Source organism: Nycticebus coucang, chromosome 12 (assembly GCF_027406575.1).
Source record: "Nycticebus coucang isolate mNycCou1 chromosome 12, mNycCou1.pri, whole genome shotgun sequence".
NCBI classification, from domain to species: domain Eukaryota; kingdom Metazoa; phylum Chordata; class Mammalia; order Primates; family Lorisidae; genus Nycticebus; species Nycticebus coucang.
This window is the reverse complement of record NC_069791.1, coordinates 74,808,242-74,830,108: the sequence shown is the minus strand read 5'-3', so window position 1 is coordinate 74,830,108 and position 21,867 is coordinate 74,808,242. Positions and strand designations below refer to the sequence as shown.

The 21,867-nt window shown below is 38.3% G+C and overlaps 1 protein-coding gene across 8 annotated transcripts in view; it reads right to left on the bottom strand.

Annotated features, from left to right (window-relative positions):
• Window positions 1–1,845: 1,845 nt before the first annotated feature.
• GTF2I (general transcription factor IIi) overlaps window positions 1,846–21,867 on the bottom strand; it is a 141,842-nt gene continuing 121,820 nt past the window's right edge. For all 8 annotated transcript variants that reach the window (XM_053554708.1, XM_053554711.1, XM_053554709.1 and 5 more), the window contains 14 exons: window positions 21,366–21,424; window positions 20,932–21,006; window positions 12,838–12,939; window positions 11,622–11,687; window positions 11,205–11,388; window positions 10,335–10,405; window positions 9,486–9,566; window positions 8,777–8,860; window positions 7,736–7,919; window positions 6,522–6,550; window positions 4,876–4,917; window positions 3,618–3,659; window positions 3,068–3,146; window positions 1,846–2,271 (listed from right to left, as the gene is read on the bottom strand). In XM_053554708.1, coding sequence (XP_053410683.1) covers window positions 3,088–3,146; window positions 3,618–3,659; window positions 4,876–4,917; window positions 6,522–6,550; window positions 7,736–7,919; window positions 8,777–8,860; window positions 9,486–9,566; window positions 10,335–10,405; window positions 11,205–11,388; window positions 11,622–11,687; window positions 12,838–12,939; window positions 20,932–21,006; window positions 21,366–21,424 — 1,078 coding nt within the window. In that variant the 3' untranslated portion in view covers window positions 1,846–2,271; window positions 3,068–3,087. The remainder of the gene's footprint in view (window positions 2,272–3,067; window positions 3,147–3,617; window positions 3,660–4,875; window positions 4,918–6,521; window positions 6,551–7,735; window positions 7,920–8,776; window positions 8,861–9,485; window positions 9,567–10,334; window positions 10,406–11,204; window positions 11,389–11,621; window positions 11,688–12,837; window positions 12,940–20,931; window positions 21,007–21,365; window positions 21,425–21,867) is intronic.

Below are 21,867 nucleotides of genomic sequence, written 5' to 3'. Positions count from 1 at the left end.
TGCCGATTTTGGCCAGGGCTGGGTTTGAACCCACCACCTCTGGAATATGGGGCTGGCGCCCTACTCCTTTGAGCCACAGGCGCCGCCTCTACAAACACTTGGTAAGTCTGCCATGTCACAAATTTGCGTTAAAACAAAAATTGAATGAAGAGTTACAAAAACTGAACTCCAGGGTGGCACCTCTGGCTCAAGGAGTAGGGTGCCGGTCCCAAATGCCGGAGGTGGTGGGTTCAAACCTAGCCCCGGCCAAAAAGCACAAAAAAAAAAAAAAAAAAAAAAAAACTGAACTCCTTTTACATGTATAATAAAAACTGACCTGAGATGGCTCTGATTCCCCAGAAGTCGATTGGGAGGTGTAGCTGAGGGTGGCATGGCAGTGTGTGTTTTAAGGACACCTTCAAGAAACTATGCGATTCTATGCAGCAGCCGACAGATTAATAATATTATGTCAGGGTGGCACCTGTGGCTCAGTGGGCAGGGCGCCGGCCCCATATACCAACAGTGGTGGGTTCAAACCCAGCCCCGGCCAAACTGCAACAGAAAAATAACCAGGTGTTGTGGCAGGTGCCTGTAGTCCCAGCTGCTCGGGAGGCTGAGGCAAAAGAATCGCTTAAGCCCAAGAACTGGAGGTTGCTGTGAGCTGTGTGACGCCACGGGACTCTACTGAGGGTAAGAAAATGAGACTCTGTCTCTACAAAAAATAAAAAAGTAAAAAATAATAATAATATTATGTCAGCTGACAGGTTAAAAATAACATTAGTTTTGTTTTCCCTGAGCACAGACTAGTAGGGTACTGGAGGGCCAGAGACAACGTGGAGAGAACAGAGAAGGCTAGAGCCACACAATTTTTAGGTGGGAAGGTGTATGTATGTGCTTTGTATGGGGAGGAAGTATTGATGTAAAAATCCATTCTTAGGCTGTTCCCCATTGCCACAGTTGGCACATCACAGATAAAAGGCGAGGGCTCTAGCCCTAGCTCAGACTAGATGAGCAACAGTGGTCTCAGAAACACTGAGGTACAGGGGTCCTCACCAGGCACTGCAGAATCTGAACACCACCAAACTACCCCTCATTTTGCACTCCACCTACCACCAAACCACCCACAAATTTCCCCAGACATAACCATGAAAACACCTTAGAAAGAAATGAATTAGTATGTGAAAGGCATGGATGGATTTTATTTATTACCCTATATCTACAATTTAATTTGAGGTAAAATATAAGCAACACAGAAAAATGCCTATTTCTGCTACCATGTGATATAATTCTCCATTGTGAATGGTGATAAAGCTATGAAAACTCTATGCCATCACATACTCTACCTTTTCATATCGCTGGTATTTTACAACTCTTGTTTGTGAAATCTCAACACATGTAAGATTCTCCTACAAATGGTGCAGAATATCAAGAGGGTGCAGGATTAGCCTCACTCCCCACACTGGTGCCTCAATGTTACAAAAATTAGAAAACGATGCAGGCAGTGACAAACTCTTGGCTGATCCAAGCTGGACCAGTGCTCCAGAGAATTCCATGCCACAACGGGTTACATGATAGTGAGGCTTTAGTGTCATCTAGCTTGCCCAAATACTCATACCCGATCTTCAAATCTGGTACACCATGCACTTTATTTGGACGAAAAGTAAAAGTGGAAGAGGTTCTCTGTATATTTCATCTGTAATTCACACGCGGAGATACTAACCTCTGACTGTTAGGTGATCCAGATGGTTTTTCTTTTAATTATGATAAAAAACATTTGAACCATGATAGAAGCTTAGGAAAAAGTTTAGTCAAATATACAGATACTAACTGTTCACTCAGTCATTAAGGAGAGCCGTGAACAAAGGATCATTTAAATGATTTTTCAAATAGAAAAACTAAAGAACTGAACTATCACAGGAATCTTCTTCATCGCAGAAGCTGAGATGTTCCAGTAGGAGATATCTTCATTTGATTGGAAAATAAACACCATAGCTGAAGGCTCTGCTGAATACTTAAAAAAATCTGGGGAGATTCATCCCTGTCATTTTCCCTGTTGTTTTTCCAGCATTGCTGTAAAATCCTTATAATACATTCCAAAGTAAACCAGCCATTCCAAATCTACAGTCACTCTGCTCTTTAATTCAATTCACAGAACTGCTGAAAAAGTAGACATTTCTATCTAAAAGTAGAAAAAAAGGTTTGTATAGAAGGTATTTCTGTTATACAAGTATATTACACAGCTTGGGGCAGTAACAGGTCCGAAAAGCTCTTCTCAACCACTGATACTTTAAGCTAAAATAGGAGAGAAAAGAAACAAACAAGCAAACAGGTTATTCTGATTACAGGAATTTAACACTCATAAACACAACTTAATTTGAAAATTTTGATAACAATTACTCGGATTCAAATGTACTTATATAAGTCCATGAATTGACAGTATAAGGCAAATTCTATTACAACAAAGTATCTGGATAAAAAAATCCATTGTCAAGGTATAGATCAGAACCAACCTTATCACTATCATGAAAACATTACATTACTACTTGGGGCTTGGGGTGGCTCAGGGAGGTTCAACAGGACTTGAGAATCAAGTCTGTCTGACTCTTGGTCTAGAGTGCTACCCCTACTATTAATTATTAATAACCTGACCAAGTGTGAGAAATCTGAAAAAGCTCAGACTTCTAACTCAATTATACAAGATGAACAATGGATTTGCAGCTCAGTCAGACTATGCTAGTAATAGTATTACTATTAAAAAAGAATAAAGTCAATATAATGATACTGACTCATAATGATTTTCCATGTTGAGAACAAGTTTACTCTATTAATTAGAAACAAAACATTTTCCTTTTAAGGCAAAAGTGTTTACATCTTTGACTGAGTGATATAATCAAGGAAGGAAAATGTCTCTGCTTGAACCTTCTAGCTCAGACCATCCAGCAAGGCTTTTTTAAATTCAGATCCCCACATCCTTTGAAGATGGGGCCAATCATCTTATGGCTAAAGCAGGGAAATTACATTAGCTAATGAATATGCGGAGGGTTCATCTGGACACCACATGGCATCCCTGACACAGAAGCTGATTTACCCTATGAGGGAAGGAAGAGTCTACCACGTGGGGTCTGGTTCTTGCTTGATCTGAGAGTTTCCATCAGTCTCTTTTATTTCTATCAAAAGAAACAAAATGATACCAATTAACTGCATTATGAATATAAACATACTCAATTATAAATCCACTCATATCAATTCACTAAGATATGATTTAAGAAGAATTACAAAATTTTACAAAATGACATTTTTAGAGAGATAATGTTTCTTAAGCAACAAATGCTAAATTTGTTACTTATGTTTTCCAAGCAACAAACATTTTATTACTTCCATATACTTAAAGCATGTGTACTATTTAGGTAACATAGTAGTCATTCAACTGATATTCAAGAAGAATTCACCAAGAGTCATCTGGGGAAAACGGTGTAAAAGAAGCCGTGAGTCATCTCTGAACAGCATAAACTACAAATCTAATTCACCCAGACCAAAGGACAAAACCATCATATGGGTCTAATGAAACAGATTTAAAAACTCTGCCCTAATAAAAATCTTAAGGAACATCAAATTTCTACAACTGGACTACCCTTTACCTTCTGTTGCTGGAACCTCCAACTGGCTTGGCTCAGATGATTCTAAAGAAAAACATGGAGATTTATTTGAGCAGTGTTTAAAAGTTATTTTAAAGAACCTAAAAGAAGGAAGAAGGGAGAAAGCCCACCAGACTTTGCACACAAACACAAGTCTAAGAAAATAATAGCTAGAATCTGGAAGTTAAATACACAACCAACTAGACTTTGCACACAAACACAAGTCTAAGAAAATAATAGCTAGAATCTGGAAGTTAAATACACAACCAACTGTATTGCCAAATTCCTATTTTTCTGAAATGTATAAGTTCACATATATAACTGAAGTCTTAAATAACAATATTAACGTAGCTCTACCATGAAAGAAAGATATTTCTTTTGCCCCCCATCCTTCTGTGTACTACTCTAATAATTCTCTTTGTGTGTTTCAATGAATCGCAGAGTAGCGGACCACTCCACAGTGCTTCAAAGAACTCCCCGACCCTCAATGTGTTTGGGGCTCTCACTTCATTCCAGAGAAAGGCGTAAAGAATGTTTAAGGCCATAATCCATGTTTCTATTCAATATAATTTGGTTTATTAATTTACAGCAATCATTAGAGCGATTATGATGGCATAAAGAGTAAAGTTAAAAAGACAATAAAGACAACCTTCCTACCCTGACATTTCATTCTAAACCATTAGTCTTGGGATTCTTTTTTTTTTTTTTTTATTTTTTTATTTTTTTTGGAGACGAGTCTTACTTTGATGCCCTCGGTAGAGTGCAGTGGCATCACAGCTCACAGCAACCTCAAACTCTTGGGCTTAAGTGATACTATGGCTTCAGTTTCCCAAATAGCTGGGACTACAGGTGCCCACCACAACGCCCTGCTATTTTTTTTTGGGGGGTGGGGGTGGGGGGGAGTAGTTTGGTAGGCCTGGGCTGGGTTCGACCCTGCTAGCTCTGGTGTATATAGCTGGCGTCCTAGCCACTGAGCTACAGGAAACCGAGCTAGTCTTGGGATTCTTGATGTTATTACTCCTTAGGACAGTGGGTTCACAGGGCCTGCAGCCCACAGTTCTCAATAAGGACCCGCAGCTTGAGCTTATTTTTATATAGACTTTCAAACACAGGCATAACAAACACAAGGACTATATGTGCTACGTAACTGAGTCTTAAGCAGGCAATTGTAATAAGCAAGCAAGTGAGAAGACATGATAACATGGGATCCACTCTACTGGACAAATAGGAATATTTACATGCTTTCTGTTGCTTCACTTACCTTGTATCACTGGGCCTTCTGACTCATTCTGATCAACCAACTCTGAAAATAAAGCAAATTAGTTTAAGTACTAATTTAATGACATGTTATTAAATCTGAAAAGCATTTTAACATCCATTTGCTATTCTGATGCTCCAACTTTGCCAGAACAGGTATTACGTTCCTTACGATGAGAAGGAAACAAACACTAAGAATTCGGGTATGTCCATTAAAGCAACTAATTCATACTAATTATGATAAAACTCTATTACACACTGTAACACAAGAGTGAGAACAAAACTGAACACCTTAAACATAAATTCAGGGGTGAACAGGCTTAAAATATGTATAATGTTCTTTGGAAATAAAAAATTACAGACTGGGATTAATAGAAGTAGACACAATGGAAAAAATTATCATGGGATGTCTTTTCCTAGTGTGATTAAAGCTGAATGTCACAAAAGTGATTCAAACTCTTTAATTACTGCCATTACCAGATAATAACATATCTACTAAGATAGTGGGTATGCTACAAGTAGTTTCTAAAAAAAGAACTCATGTTTATGGTACAAGCAAATGAGTAAATTTTATGATTAAAGTAAAACTCAAAATTGGTGGCAGAAGACACATAATTAAATTTATGATACCAAAGAGTAAATGAAGGCCAAGAAACGTAGTCAATAGTGGGAAGCAGAAAGGTATTTTAGTGTTTTTCTTGAACATGATCACTAAAAACGTCCTTGAACAGGCTTACTTATCCAATGAATAAACTGATTAGTTTTGATTAGTCAATGCAGAGAGATCCTAAAGAGTTAAAACAATAATTCTAATCAGAAAAAAACACTGAAATGCTAAGGGTATTAGAAAAGGATGATTCTCCCTTTGGTAACGTTTTAATAAAAAAGTTAATAAACACCCAAAACATGCTAGCATAATTAAATCTGGTTCAAAATACTATTTAAAATTATATACTAAGTAAGAAATTAGAAGGACATGTATGTTCAGTCAACAATATTTGAGAGTCAAATGTGTGCCAGATACTGTACTAAATATTAATAGAACCAAGCTCAATAACATCAAATCACCTACTTTGTCATTAAATTCCAGCACAGTAATTATATACTGGTAGAGATAACAATAGTCATAATAATAATAAATACAGATTATATTTGTTGAACACATTATAGGCCATTGTTCTAGGTTAGAGGTATGCAAATTTTATTCTTATGGAAGTGATCAGAAAACAGTTTAGGTTCTGCAGGTCAAACAGTCTCTGCAGCAACCTCTCAATGTAGCCATAAATGCATGGGCATGATGGTGTTCCATAAAACTTTATTTATCAAAGGCTTTGCTGACCTGTTTTAGGTATTTTACATATACTCTAAAAGACCTCACATGCTCTAAAATGTAGCAAAATGGGTACTATTATTACCATTTGATGACCGAGTACACTGAAGATAAGAGCAGTTAAGAAACTTAGACTGATTTTACATCTAGAAAGTGCCTGGTGTTTTCTTCCTGAGGGCTAAAACAATTACTTTGCATGGTTACTGACACAGGTGAAGCAACATAGCGAGTTAGGAATGTACACATGTGTACACACACATGCACACACGCCCTCACCCCCAGGCCCCAGAAAAAAGAGAAAGACTTTGTGAAATACTCACGATTATTAATCACAAGTCCTGGAAATGGTCTAAAGAGAGAAAAATTGTATAATATAAAAATTTATTTTTCCTCTATAAAAATTTATACGTGTATATATTCATTTATTCAACTAGTATTTAACCTGTGTCACTTATGTACTATCATTGAGAAATAGTACCCACTTCTTTATAACCTTATGGGAGACACAGAGATATATGAATAATATGAAACATTGTTAGAAAATGTTATGTACAGATAGAGGAAAAACAAAAAAGAGGAATGCAGAGAAGAGAACACAGCAAATCCAGTTAAGTGATCTAATGGAAGAAGGCTTTCTGCCTATCCCCTGGGAAGGGTATGGAGAATGGCCAAGGTTAACTGGAACTGAAATATGGGATCTTTAGGGAAAGAGGGTTGGGAGAAGATTAGTGCATGAGAACAAGCCTCACGAGGGTAATAGAGCAGCAATTTGGAGTACTAGTCCTAAAGGATTTGTACTAAAGATAGTGGGCACTTGATGGTGAATTGATTGGCAGATTTACTGGTAGCCAAGTTTTTAGGAGGACAGACTTACGAAGAGTGAAGGTAACCTGGAATTTCTGCTTAGGTTAATGTCACTGTGACAAGCAGATATTCATGAATGGAATTCTCATAATGCAATTAGAGGCAGGTATAATCATCATTCCTACTCTGTGGACAAGGAGCTGTTAGGGAACAATTATGGTCCTCATTTTACAGACAAGGAAACAGAAATGACTTGGCTAATAAATAACTGACTTGGAATTGAATTCATATCAGATCTAGAGCCCATGCTGAGATGCTGTGAGACAGAGGTTGGCAAATTTTTTTTCCGTAAAGGCCAGAGTAAATATTTCGGCTTTGCAGGTCACACTATCTCAGTCCTAACTATTCAGCTGTACACTGGAACAAGAAAGTAGCCATAGATACTACATAAACAACTGCTACAACTTTGTTTCTATAAATAAAAACCAGACTGGAATGAGTAAACAGGCCATTATTTGCCAACTCTTTGCCTTAAAAATTTGAAAAATTAAAGTCAGTCATCTCAAGTAGAAGATAATCTGACATTGTAATAACTAAACAAGTATATCTTTATTTACTCATTTCATAGTATCCTTAATTCCATTACTACATATGACCACATTTTAGAAGATGGCTTGGCCTCACCATCTCCAGATATGTTTTTGTGAGGAAATAGGAAACTCTCACTTACCTAATGACTGTGAATTTGATAAACTCAGCAGAATCTAAGATCCTTCTCATGGAGCTGATTTCCAGGTAGCTGGGGGCTTTGAATGACACCCCAGGAGGCATGCCATCTACTACCACACAGCCAGGATTGATTGTTATTTTCCTGTATGGAACTTTCACAGGGAAACCCATACCAATAGCTTCACCTTATGAGACAAATAGCAAAGAAGCACAAATTAATTTGTCACCTTAAGAAGTACAATAGATCTTGTGTAAGTTGACCATCCATGCTACTGTAACAAACTGGTCAACATAAGGAACTTGGCTTACTGCACTGATACGTATCTGTGCAGCATGTCTGGTCTATAAAAATTAGGTCAATTTGAGGAGATGGTCAATGTGGGGAAATGATCAACTATGGAGGTTCTATTGTATTTGAAAGCATAAGAACAAAATTTATCTAGAAGACTGTTCTAGCTGTTTAAAGTAATGTGTTTGTATATTTCTTTTCTGTTTTTCTTTTTTTCTTTTTGTTGCAGTTTTTGGCCAGGGCTGGGTTTGAACTCATCAACCTCCGACATATGGGGCCGGCACCCTACTCCTTGAGCCACAAGCACCACCCTGCTTTTCTTTTTTTTTGCAGTTTTTGGCTAGAGCTGGGTTTGAACCTGCCACCTCTGGTATATAGGCCAGTGCACTACTCTTTTGAGCCACAGATGCCACCTCAATTTTTTTTTTAGATAAGAGTCTCACTTGTTGCCCTCAGTAGAATGCCAAGGAGTCACAGCTCACAGCCACGTCAAGCTCTTGGGTTCAAGCGATTCTCTTGCCTCAGCCTCCCAAGTAGCTGGGACTACAAACGCCAACTATGATGCCCAGCTAGTTTCTTTCTTTCTTTTTTTTTTTTTATTTTTGCAAGAGGTAAGGTTCTTGCTCAGGCTCAAGCAATCCATCTGCCTCAGCCTCCCAGAGTGCTAGGATTACAGATGTGAGCCACGGTGCCCAGCCTGAAAAGATCTTATTAAAATATAGTCTCTTTGTTTACTGCAAATGCCAAACTTACCAAATTTTCGACTGAAGAGGTCATTCACTTGCTCTCTTAGCTGTCTAGCTTTTTCCACTTTTGACAGTCTTTCATTATCATCATCTAAAACAGTTCAAAGCCAAAACTCAGTAATGCACTTTAAAACAAACAACAACCAAATAAAACAAACAACAACCAAAACAAGGGGGTCTTGGTAGAGCTGCCCATGCTGTACTCAAACTGCTGGGGTTAAGTGATCCTCCTATTTCAGATTCTCAAGCAGCTGAGACTGTGGGTGTATATCATTGTACCCAGCTCAACAATGAATGCACTTTTAATTTCAAATAAATTGTTTGGAGCTCTGTGTAACTTTAGGGAGTACTTAAGCATTTGGAACTAAACTAAAATCAGGTTTCAAATTGTTTAAAACTTACAGCACCAAACTGAAAATGCTTTCCAGTTATAAGGACCACTGTTTTATATAGATTTCTTAAAAGAATAGATTTTAGACATTTGGATGGTTAATAGATTTTAGTTCATGCCAAGTGTAATAACCACCTACAGCTATTTAGACATAAACCGTATCTTGTTAGCTACTATTGCAAAAGTGGCCAAAGAAGTGTACCATGTAGCTCAAAATATATTTGATGTCCCCGAATGAACAGAGCAAACTCCTGGAATCTGTGTTAAAAAACTCTAAAAAAACGAAGAGAACCTATAAACTATGATAAAGGCAGAGAAAGCATACCTGGAATTGTCACCTGAATGATGTTAAGATCTTCGACACCTGATGCAGTAGTATTAACACTGGGCGATGAATTTATTTTTCCTTAAAACACAGATTTGAAATTAGAGTTTAGAGGAAAAAAAATGGTCAAAATCTTCTCTAATGATCAGAAAGCAATGGGCTTATAATCTAGACTACATGAGACAGCATTCTGTCTACCATGCACAACATGCTCATACATGTAACATACCATGCATTCCCTTTGCATGGTATTTTACAAAATTTTAATATGATATTAAGCTTCCTGAGAGATTGGTTTTTATTGTTTTGCTCTTCCTGGTAAGTGCTTAGTAGATGATTACACAGATAAAGGTTGTCCAGAAAAATCAGAAAATTATTAAAGAACTAAAAATTATAAAATGGTCAAAGTCCCAATTATTAATGAGTTTTCCCTGGTTTTATCTCAACAGCTATTCTTTAAACAGTTTTTCTTAAACCACTGCTACAAATGCATTTCTTTTTTTGAGACAGGCTTTCATCCTGTTGCCTGGGCTCACCCTGATGCAGTGGTATCATCATAGTTCAACGCACTATCAAACTCCTGGGCTCAAGTGGTCCTCCTGCCTTAGCCTCCCTAGTTGCAGGGATAATAGATGTGCACCACCATGCCTGCCTAATTTTGCTTTTTTTTTTTTTTTTAGAGACAGGGTCTTACTATTTTTCTCAGGCTGATATTAAACTCCTGGCCTCAAGCAATCCTCTCACCTCAGCCTACCAAAGTGCCAGGATTTTAATCATGAGTCACCATGATTGTGAATGCCATGCAAAATTTATGTCTAAAAGTTTGTTTTCTACAGGAAGGACACTCACTGGGCGGGCTCTTAGAGGAGGAAGAGGAGGAGGAGGTGCTCTCCTTAATAGCCGTCTCAAACATTTCAGGCCTAGAAACAAAAGAGAACAGATATGTGCTAATCCAATAATAAACATTGAAATAGGGACACATTCAATTCTTAATAATGGAAGAGAGAGAGAAAAAAAGATTGTCTAACAGAATATGTCTAAAAAGAGAAATAACTGTGATGTTAACATCCATGCCATTCCTTGCTCACAATAGTTTTATTAACATCTCATTCCTAAGTTTAGACTGTATTCTGAAAAGAGTCAATGCTGGACTGAGAATGCCAACAGAAGACGAACTACAAAAATAGGAAGAGTCTTTCACTCATGAAGCAGAACCAGAAGCCTTAGCTGCTGCCAACTCTCTACAGATTTGACTTTGTACTTAAAGTATGCTCAAATCAAAGGCCACCTTTGATTATTTGACAGATCCTTGGGTGACTTAAAAGTAAGCTTACATCAGGTAAATAAAACCTAAAATTCACTTCAATTAATTTAAAATATATACTGATAATAATTTTTTTAAATTGTAATTATTCTTATCTATTTTGATTATTAGCCTAATTCACAGATCTTCAAGCAAATAGAGAAATTTAAAATATTCTGTAAGTTAAAGAAATATTTAGAAAACTAAACCGTTGCTTAGATTCTAGCAATATCCATCAGTAATAATACAACTTTGGGTAGCTCTCCTTCCCTTCTTTGAATTGATTAGAGAAAATTTAAAACATATGCAGAAGTACAGCCTGAGTCTAGAGCTAATTTAGCCCTGCCATAAACCCATCTCTCAGTGTCAAACAGAATTGACTCATGGCCCACCCTGTTTCATTTCAATTGACTTACTTTTTAATAATGAACTTAATTTTGGCTTTGTTTCTAAGGATCTTCTCCAGCCTTGGAATGCCAAAAGTAGATGGTCTTCGGAATGGCACACCCTCAGGTAAGCCTTCCACATAAAAGTCTTCTGGGAAAGATTCAAATAATGCAAACGGCACTTTCACAGCTTGTTTAAGGCCAAGAGCTTCACCTGTAAACATCCACAGAACAGAACACAGGAGATAACACAGGAGATATGATGAAAGTGAAGCCTGAAAAAGCCACAAATTTCAAATGATTTTTCTTCTATATGCAAAAAATAAGACCATATTTTTTTTTGCGGTTTTTTGGCCAGGGGTGAGTTTGAACCCACCACCTCTGGCATATGGGGCCGGTGCCCCAATAAGACCATATTTTAATAATAATGTTCTAAAATAAACTTACCGCATTTTTCATTGAAAAGATTTTCAACTTTCTGTTTTAGGTCTGTGATTTTGGCATTCCAGGCCTCTGCATATAAAACACAACATAGACAAATTGTAATACTTACCAAGATACATTCACAAGCAGGAATTTCCCATCTTATTCTATTGTGCATCATTAAAAAAGCACAAAATAGGGCGGCGCCTGTGGCTCAGTCGGTAAGGCACCGGCCCCACATACCGAGGGTGGTAAGTTCAAGCCTGGCCCCGGCTGAACTGCAACCAAAAACTAGCTGGGCGTTGTGGCGGGCACCTGTAGTCCCAGCTACTCGGGAGGCTGAGGCAAGAGAATCGCTTAAGCCCAGGAGTTGGAGTTTGCTGTGAGCTGTGTGATACCATGGCACTCTACCGAGGGCCATAAAGTGAGACTCTGTCTCTACAAAAAAAAAAAAAAAAAAAGGCACAAAATAAAAAATGCCTAAGCTTTTACTATTGTCTTCTCTTAGCAACTACTCCAATCCTGGTATAGTACTGCATTGTTTTATTCTATTACCAGTAGATTGGCTATAAATAACAAAAGCTGAAATAAAAAACAAATTATTTATTATTTTTTTTTTTTTTGAGACAGAGCCTTAAATTATTGCCATGGCGTCACAGCTCACAGCAATCTCAAACTATTGGGCTTAAGCGATTCTCTTGCCTCAGCCTCCCAAGTAGCTGGGACTATAGGCGCCCGCCACAACGCCCAGCTATTTTTTGGTTGTAGTTGTCATTGTTTGGCAGGCCTGGGCCGGATTCGAACCCACCAGCTCTGGTGTATGTGGCTGGCACCTTAGCTGCTTGAGCTACAGGCGCTACCCTGAAATAAAAACAAATTAAACCCATCAAAATCCCCCCCTCACCAAATCACAAGGTCTGCTATATGCCAGCTTTGCTCCTAAGGACTTCAAAAGACTTAGTATTTATAATCCTTATATTAACCCTATGATGCAGAAAGTAATGTCATCACCATTTTGCACATAAAGAAATTGAAGCTCAATTTCCTGAGCTCACAGAGTTACTAACATAGTAGCATCAGATTTGGAATCAGGATGTCTGACTCTATCGTCTGTGCCTTCAATCTTTGATATGGAATATACTGACTGAGCAAATAAAATACAACTAATCTGGTTAAATAAAGCACAATTACTTCTTTTACGTAAAAGGATGACATAAAGATAAATAAAATACATATTTACCAAAGGAAAATTCTCTCCCTCGAGGCTTGAAAGGAACATTAGAACCATTAGTCTGAGTAGGGGTTCGAACAGCCGAAGTTTGAGGATTGTTGTTATTAGGGCCTGAAAAAGAATTTCAAAAACATAATCAACATACATTCAATTAATGCTTAAATACTACTTGTGGTTTCTCTGGGACATACTCCCTAAGTCTAGCCTGTGACAAAATGAAAATGGGCATTCCTTTAAAAAAAAAAAAAAAAGAAAGAAAAGGAGCATTCCCACTAGTTCCACAGACATCAACCCATATTTCTAGTTCTAGTCCTACATTCTGGCATTTTCACCCAAAGGCAATCAGCTTTCTGGTTGATACGAAATACTCCAAATTCAATGCTTCATCAAGCCTGTTGGAACCATCTAATTTTTGGTTGCCTATGTTTGCTTATATGGTTTTCTTTTAATTCTTTTTTTTTTTTTTTTTTTTGTAGAGACAGAGTCTCACTTTATGGCCCTCGGTAGAGTGCCGTGGTGTCACACGGCTCACAGCAACCTCCAACTCCTGGGCCTAAGCGATTCTCTTGCCTCAGCCTCCCGAGTAGCCAGGACTACAGGCGCCCGCCACAACGCCCGGCTATTTTTTGGTTGCAGTTTGGCCGGGGCCGGGTTTGAACACACCACCCTCGGTATATGGGGCCGGCGCCTTACTGACTGAGCCACAGGCGCCACCCTCTTTTAATTCTTGAACATAAGCACAACTTTAGTTATAACTATCGCTACCATTTCCTTTGGGGGCGGCGCCTGTGGCTCAAAGGAGTAGGGCACCGGCCCCATATGCCAGAGATGGGGGTTCAAATCCAGCCCCGGCCAAAAACTGCAAAAGAAAAAAAAAGAAAAAAAGGTTTCCTTTGGCTTTGGTAAGTCAGGGGTTCTGACTTACCCTGTTTTTGAATTCTTAACACAAATTATAGTTTATCTATTGTTTTTTACTAAATGAAAATGAATATTAATTCCAGTTTTGAATAAATACACCAGATGTTTCTTACGTAGGAACATCTAATCCTTAAATAGTAAGCATTTTAATCTAAAGTAAGGTATCTTTAAAAGTATGAACAAAAGAGCCAAGGTAATGTTAAAAAAAAGAGAAATGTCACATGAATTCTCTGGACTATAACCAACATTCCTAGGATATATCCTGAAACTTCCAACATCCCAAATTGCAGAAATATTTGTGTAGGCTCTAGGCTTTCACCTCCATCACCTTCAGAGTGAGTATTTACTTCCAGTGCCTATCTTCACATAAATAATTTTTGCTTCATTAACAATTTTTGCAGAAATACTTTTTTTTGAAATAACAGTCTCACTCTGCACCTTGGGTAGAGTTAACATGGCGTCCTAGCTCACAGAAACCTCAAACTCCTGGGCTCAAGTGATCCCCTTGCCTCAGCCTTCCAAGTAGCTGGGACTACAGGCACCTGCCACAATGCCCAGCTAGTTTTTCTATTTTTAGTAGAGATGGGGCTTCACTTTTGCTCAGGCTGGTCTCCCAACTCCTGAGCTCAGGAGATCCACCCACTTTGGCCTCCCAGAGTGCTGGGATTACAGGTGTGAGCCACCATGCCTGGCCTGCAGAAATATTTTTTTTTTTTTTTTTGTAGAGACAGAGTCTCAGTATACCGCCCTCGGGTAGAGTGCTGTGGCGTCACACGGTTCACAGCAACCTCTAACTCTTGGGCTTACGCGATTCTCTTGCCTCAGCCTCCCAAGCAGCTGGGACTACAGGCGCCCACCACAACGCCCGGCTATTTTTTGGATGCAGTTTGGCCAGGGCTGGGTTTGAACCCGTCACCCTCGGCATATGGGGCCGGCGCCCTATTCACTGAGCTACAGGCGCCGCCCTGCAGAAATACTCTTAAAAGCTAAGGGTGCATAAAGGCCGCTACACCAAGCATGTTATGTACAGTAACTATTAAATAATTTACTCTTCACAGGCCATTTTCACTTTAACCACGTTCAGAAGCTGGGCAACAGGGCCTATGTAACCTGCGGCTCATTATACAGCAGCTATGTAGTGACGTTAGGATACCAACCTTCAGAATCTGGCTCGTCAGTATTCTCTATATTTGTTGATGAGAATTTCATCCATCATTTTCATAAATCTGAACAAGTGATGGCAAATAATACAGCATACTATTCCCTATAAAATGTCAAGTCTCAACATTCTAGTCTTTATTTAAAAACTCCTGAGTTAAAAACCATAGCTTCCTTAGATAGTACAGTGATGAAATCAACGGTATCAGGGCCCACAGGCTCTCGCAGCTTGGTTTTATACGGAAGGTTTATCCTCACAGATGAGTCAGTACATTCCATAACCACAGCTTCGGAACATGCCACTAAGGTTACCCAATTAACATCCCTGGTTAAGTTCCCAGCTCATGAACCAAACTTTCAATAACAAGTGGGCAAAAAAAGAAGGAATGTGATCAAAGGACACAACTGAGTTCACAGAAAAATCTTATTCCTACACTAAATTAATAAAATGGCATTCTGGTTTATATTTAAGTGAGGAAACACTATACACCTACAAGGGTGGCTAAATCAACCAAGGAAATGTAAAACCAAAATGTGGTAAATCTACCCACTGGAATAACATGTAGCAATGAAAAAGAAATACTGGAATACGTACCCTGTTTCCCTGAAAATAAGACAGTATCTTATTTTAAGGTGTGCTCCCAAAGATGCGCTAGGTCTTATTTTCAGGGGACGTCTTATCTTTCCTGTAAGTAGGTCTTATTTTCGGAGGATGTCTTATTTTCGAGGGAACAGGGTAACACCAACGATATAGCTAAAAACATTATGCTAACCAAAAGAAGCCAAACGAACGGTCTGTGAAGCTAGTGAATGATGCCCCATGATTGTATCAATGTACACAGCTATGATTTAATAAAAATAAAATAAAATAAAAAATAAAAAATAAAAAGAAGCCAAACATAAAAAGACATATATCATTATTCCATATTCCATTTCCAGTCTATGAAAGTCCAGAATGGGCCACAGTAATCTCTGGAGCCGAAAACTAGACCAAGGCTTGCCTATGGCCTGGGTAGAACAGGAGTGACACTGTTGAAAAAGATGTGGAGCTTCCCAGGGGTTGGAGATGTTCTGTATGTTCATTTGATTGGTGGTGGTATGGTGCAAACCTTTTTCAAAACTCAAGCTGTACACTTAAAAGGGTACATTCTGCTGCATAAATATTATACCTAAAAATGTCATTTTAAAAATAAAGAAAGCTGGACACTGTGGCTCATGCCTATAATCTAAGTACTCTAAGAGGTCAAGACGGGTAGATTTCTTGAGCTCACAGGTTGGAGACCAGCCTAAGTCAGAGCAATATCCCATCTCTACTGAAAACAAACAAACAAACAAAAAAAAAAAGAGACAAAAGCATTGCTTGAGCCCAAGAATTGGAGGTTGCTGTGAGCTATCTTTTTACCACGGCACTCCAGCCAGGGCGACAGCTTGAGACTCTGTCTCAAAAAAAAAAAGTAAAGGAGAAATTCCATTTATAAACATGATGCATAATTTGAAAGATAATTATTAGGTACAAAGTATGTCCCTCCTATCACTAACTTTATTTTTATTTCTTTTTTCTATCACAACTTCTTGACAAAAATGTCCTGGACTTGGACACAGATCCTGGCTACTTAAAAACACTTTAACATGGGCGGCGCCTGTGGCTCAGTGAGCAGGGCGCCGGCCCCATATACCAAGGGTGGCGGGTTCAAACCCAGCCCCGGCCAAACTGCAACAAAAAAATAGCCGGGCGTTGTGGCGGGCACCTGTAGTCCCAGCTGCTCGGAAGGCTGAGGCAAGAGAATCGCCTAGGCCCAGGAGTTAGAGGTTGCTGTGAGCTGTGTGACGCCACAGCACTCTACTGAGGGCGATAAAGTGAAACTCTGTCTCTACAAAAAAAAAAAAAAAAAAAACACTTTAACATATGTACTAACAACTAAGTTATGGTATTTTAACCAATATAAATTAAATTCAGAGTCCATTTTTAACACTGGTTAGACAACACAGAGGTATTACCAAGAAAGCCCTCCATTTAAATGGCACAGGTTTGGCAACATAAAGCTATTCATTGCTAACATGAACGGAGGGTAAAATGATTATTCACTCATCGCTGACCTAAATCCTTTTCTTTGAATCAAAAACCAAAATTACAGAGGAAAAGTGTAAGTGCACAGAGTAGAGATTTAACTCTAGGATGGTATTTTTTTCCAACTTGGAAGCACATTGCCTGGTGTAATAAATGGGTTTACTGACCAACCCAAAGGCCACTCCTACCTTGTCTCCTTCACTTATTCTATTACAAAGCAAGAAAAGCTAAATATTTGCATTTCCATATGAAATTGTTCTAGATACCATAATTTATTTGCATTTAATAATTGAATTCTCAAACAGTCAACCAAAATTTTAAAATATGCTCCCACAAAAACTCATACGTGAATGTTCATAGTAGTGGAAATGTGGAAAACCAAATGTCCACAAAGTTATGCATGAATAAACAAAATGCAGTATATTCATACTATGTAATGCTATCTATTCATACAAAGAAACAGACACCCATCATCAGGATGGTTATTATAAAAAACACACACACAAAAAATAACAAGTGCTGGCAAGCCTGTAAAAACTGGAACTCTTACGCGCTAGTGTGGAAAATGGCATGGTGGTTCAAAAAAATAAAGCATAGAATTATCAATGCAGGAATTCCACTTTAACATACGTAACTAAAAGAATTGAAAAGCAGGATCTACAGCAGATTTTTGTACACGTAAGCTCCTAACAACATTATTCATAATAGCTGCTATGAACTAGGAGGAGACTGGGTGAGTCGGTGTTTTATGGGACAGAGCTTCAGTTGAGGAAGATGAAAAAGTTCTGGAGATGAACGGCATTGATGATTGCACAACAATGTGAATGTACTTACTGCTACAGAACTGTACAAAAATGGTTAAAATGGTGAATTTCACATTATGTATATTTAGCTACAATTTTCTAAAAAGTAGGGGAGGGGACTACTGGGTATAGGCTACAACAAAAATGAATATTGAAAACATGATGTTACATGAAGAAGCCTGATACAAAGGAACCAGGTATTGTATAAATCCATTTATATCACAAGGGCCATGCATTGTGTTGTATAATTCTACTTATGTAAAATATCCCAACTAGGCAGAAATTAATGGTCACCAGTGACTGGGGAGGAGTGACTAATGAGTATGGGGTTTCCTTTTGGATAATAAAAATGTTCCAGAATAATGGTGATGACTATATAACATTATTAATATATTAAACATGGATTGCTGAATTGTATGTAAATGACATCTGAATTTGTAAAACAAAGCAACAGGCTCGGCACGCATAGCTCAGTGGTTAGGGTGCCGGCCACCGTACACTGGGGCTGGCGGTTCGAACCCGGCCTGGGTCTGCTACACCACAATGACAACTACAACAAAAAATAGCCAGGCATTGTTGTGGGTGCCTGTAGTCCCAGTTACTTGGGAGGCTGAGGCAAGAGAATTGCTTAAACCCAAGAGTTTAAGGTTGCTGTGAGCTATGACGCCTATGATGGCTCAGCACTCTACTGAGGGCAACAAAGTTGAGACTCTGTTTCAAAAAACAAACAAACAAAAAACTATGAGTTAAATACTATGCTTACTTCCATTTTGTAGATGTGAAACTGAGAATAGAGTTTAAGTAATTTTCCTAAGTGGCAGAGCCTGAATTTGAATCCAATCACTTTGGCCCTGGAGCCTGTATGTTATTTTAAATTCTTTTTTTTAAGCAAGAGATTTAAGCAAACATTTGCTAGGAGATTCTAAAAATGTATACTGTTTTTCCTGACAAAGGGTATATAGGTAGGGCTAATGCTGCGTTTCCTCCACCTATTTATGTTCTGCATTGAATGGAGACATGATGATAAGAGCTCTATCAGTTACCATGTACCCATAAAGGCAAAGACCAAGAGAATCAAAGAAGCTGGTTTTGCCAGCTTATTTTTTTGACACAGTCTCACTCTGGTGTCCCAGGCTACAATGCTCACAGCTACCTCAAACTCCTGGGCTCAAGCTGGGACCACAGACTTGAGCCACTAATGCCCAGCTAATTTACATACAATCTGTGTTTTTTAGAGATAGGGTCTCACTCTTGCTCAGGCTAGTCTTGAACTCCTGAATTAAAGTGATCCCCTGCCTCGACCTCCCAAAGTGCTAGGATTACAGGCTGCACCATCCTTATTATCTTTTTGTTCTTGTTGGAGACAGGGTTCTGCTCTAACACCAGGCAGGAGTGCAGTGGTACAATCATAGCTCACTGTAGCCTCCAACTCCTTAGGTCAAATGATCCTCCTGCCTTGGCCTCGCAAGTAGCTAGTACCAAGCTCAGGCTTTCCTTGTCAGAGGTTCATATCATTTTCTTATGCCACCCTTAGTGCTTCTGCAGATACATCACCATATGGTAAAACACCTTCTTTCCTACCTCTTAACCTGAGCATGTATTATTCAGCTTCATGACTGCTTATCTTCTCACTGTCCCACCTTTTCTTCCAAATTAGTTCACTGTCTTCATTGTGTCCTATCTTGTAAAGTCTGGCAATGCTCTTTCAATTGTGTCCTTCACCAATTAATCAAATGGAGATAGCATGAAGTGATCATTTTAAAAGTACCACTGTTATGACCCTAGATCCAGCTGGGTCTCAGAACTTCTTCTGATCATAAAAGTCCTTGAGATACCAAGTACAGAAGGAACAAAACATACAACCATTGGCCCTAGAACCTGAGATTACTTGTCATCACCACTTGGGACTTTATTTGATAGCACTTTCGCTCACACTGTTCTCTCTATCAAGAAGAAACTTCCTGTGTCTCTCCCTGGCTAAATTCTATTCTTCCAGCAAGGTCTAATTTAAATGTAAACTTCTCAATGAAGTTCCTATTGCCTCCCTTTTTTATTAAGTGTCATTGTTCACATTGATCAAACCTTTATGGATTCAGGCCCAGGTTTGTCTGAGTCAAAAAAAAAAAAAAAAATACATACACTTCACAAGTAGCTCTGTCAGGAAAGGATGGTGCTTTATGTATAAATAAGGCATTAAATGTATTTTCAATTCTCAGCATTTTTAAGCAAAAGTAATTCATGTGGCAAATGGTGTCCATAATTGCTCACAGACGCCTATTGCCTTTCACGTGAGAAAACCAGCTCTCTGTAAGTATACAAGAGGGAGGGTCCACTAAATGCTATGCTCCATACACAGCAGCACTGTAAACTCTTATTATAAAGCTTGGAACCTAAAATATAAAGAATTATCCTTCTGTATTTAAGTTACTTCCTTCCATATTTAGAAAGAGACAAGAAGAAATACCCATACCAAATAGTTGATTGAGGACTGTCTATGGGATTGTATGAAGTATTTTAATAATGTGAACATGAAGATGAAAATCCTTCAGACAAAATGGGAGAGGACAGAAGGAAATGTTTGAAGATGTGATGGAACTACTTTAATCCAAGTACTGTTTTTTTAAACCACCCCTAAACTTTCTTCCTGAAAACAGTAGGAAAAATGAAGGAGGTGAAGGGGATAAGAGAAAAATTCCACATTACTCTGTACTCTTATTTTACTAGTAGGAAAGAAAAGCATTTTAGGGATTTTCTTTTCTTTCCTTTTTTTGTTTTTTGAGACAGAGTCTCACTTTGCTGCCCTTGGCATCATAGCTCACAGCAACTTCAAACTCTCCAGCTCAAGTGATTCTCTTGCCTCAACTTTCTAAGTAGCTGAGATTACAGGTGCCTGCCACAATACCTGGCTATTTTTAGAGACAGAGTCCCACTCTTGCTCAGGCTGATCTTTAACTCCTGAGCTCAGGTAATTCACCCATTTTAGGGATTTTCTTGAGAGCAATTTATGATAACTGTATCTATTTTCAAAATTTCCATTAGAAACATTCAGAAAAGCTATTCACATGTAAAACTAGTTTTCTAAAACATCATTTGCATGAAAATATAACCAGTGAACTGAAGAATCAACAGAAGATACCAGACAGGAGATGGCCCTACCTTCCACAGTGACCTCAATTTCAGGAACCTTTGAATTGCTCCCAGGGCTGCGTGGTCTTTTTGGGGATTGCAATGCTATAAAACAGGCACACAATTATATATCTTGTAACAAACAAACAAAGGGAGTGTTTTATAAAAGCAGAGTATTAAAATTCATACAGTTTGGCTCTTTTCAAAGAAACCTGAAGAATTAAACTGGTAGTGTAATCCTCTACATGGTTTCAACAAAGCTGTGGAAACATGAATGGAGGATTGCAAACATGAAATTCTAAATGAAATGTTTAAAAAAAAAAGGTCCATTAAATAAAATAAAAAAGAAACAAACTGAAAGACCCACAAAGACATTAGCCAATGATTCAGTATGACTTAAGTAATTCTGAGAAAGAATGTTTTAATGTACTGAAATATACTAACGAATATACATAATCTCTTACCTTTAGTGTTTATTTTACTAGCCATTCCAGGAGGCAAGTAGGAAATAACTAGTTCAGGTCTAGAAAGAAAAACAAGATATGTGACAGTTGCCAGTGCAATAAGGGTCTTCACAGCTAGTAAAAACAATCATGACCAGTGTTTTTTATAAAGGTGTTTATAGAGTTATCCCGTAACTCAACAATAATCCTACCATTATGGAAAAAAACGCTGACTTTTCCTTCCTATAACTATCTGATAAAAAGAGTAAATGACTTCTTTCAAGAAAAAAGTAAATTATTAACACTAGTTTACTTTCTTCAACCACTGAAATTCTGCAGGAATGTAGATAAGAAACTCAATCGCTGATATTTAGTTGCTCACAAGATGACCAGGAATAACAGAACAGATAAAAACCAACATTTTGAAATTCCAGTGGAGTGTCTAAACACCACCAGGAGGCAGCTGTTACTATTCTCCTTATACTGATGAAATAAATACAGGATAGAGTATTTGCAGAGGCAA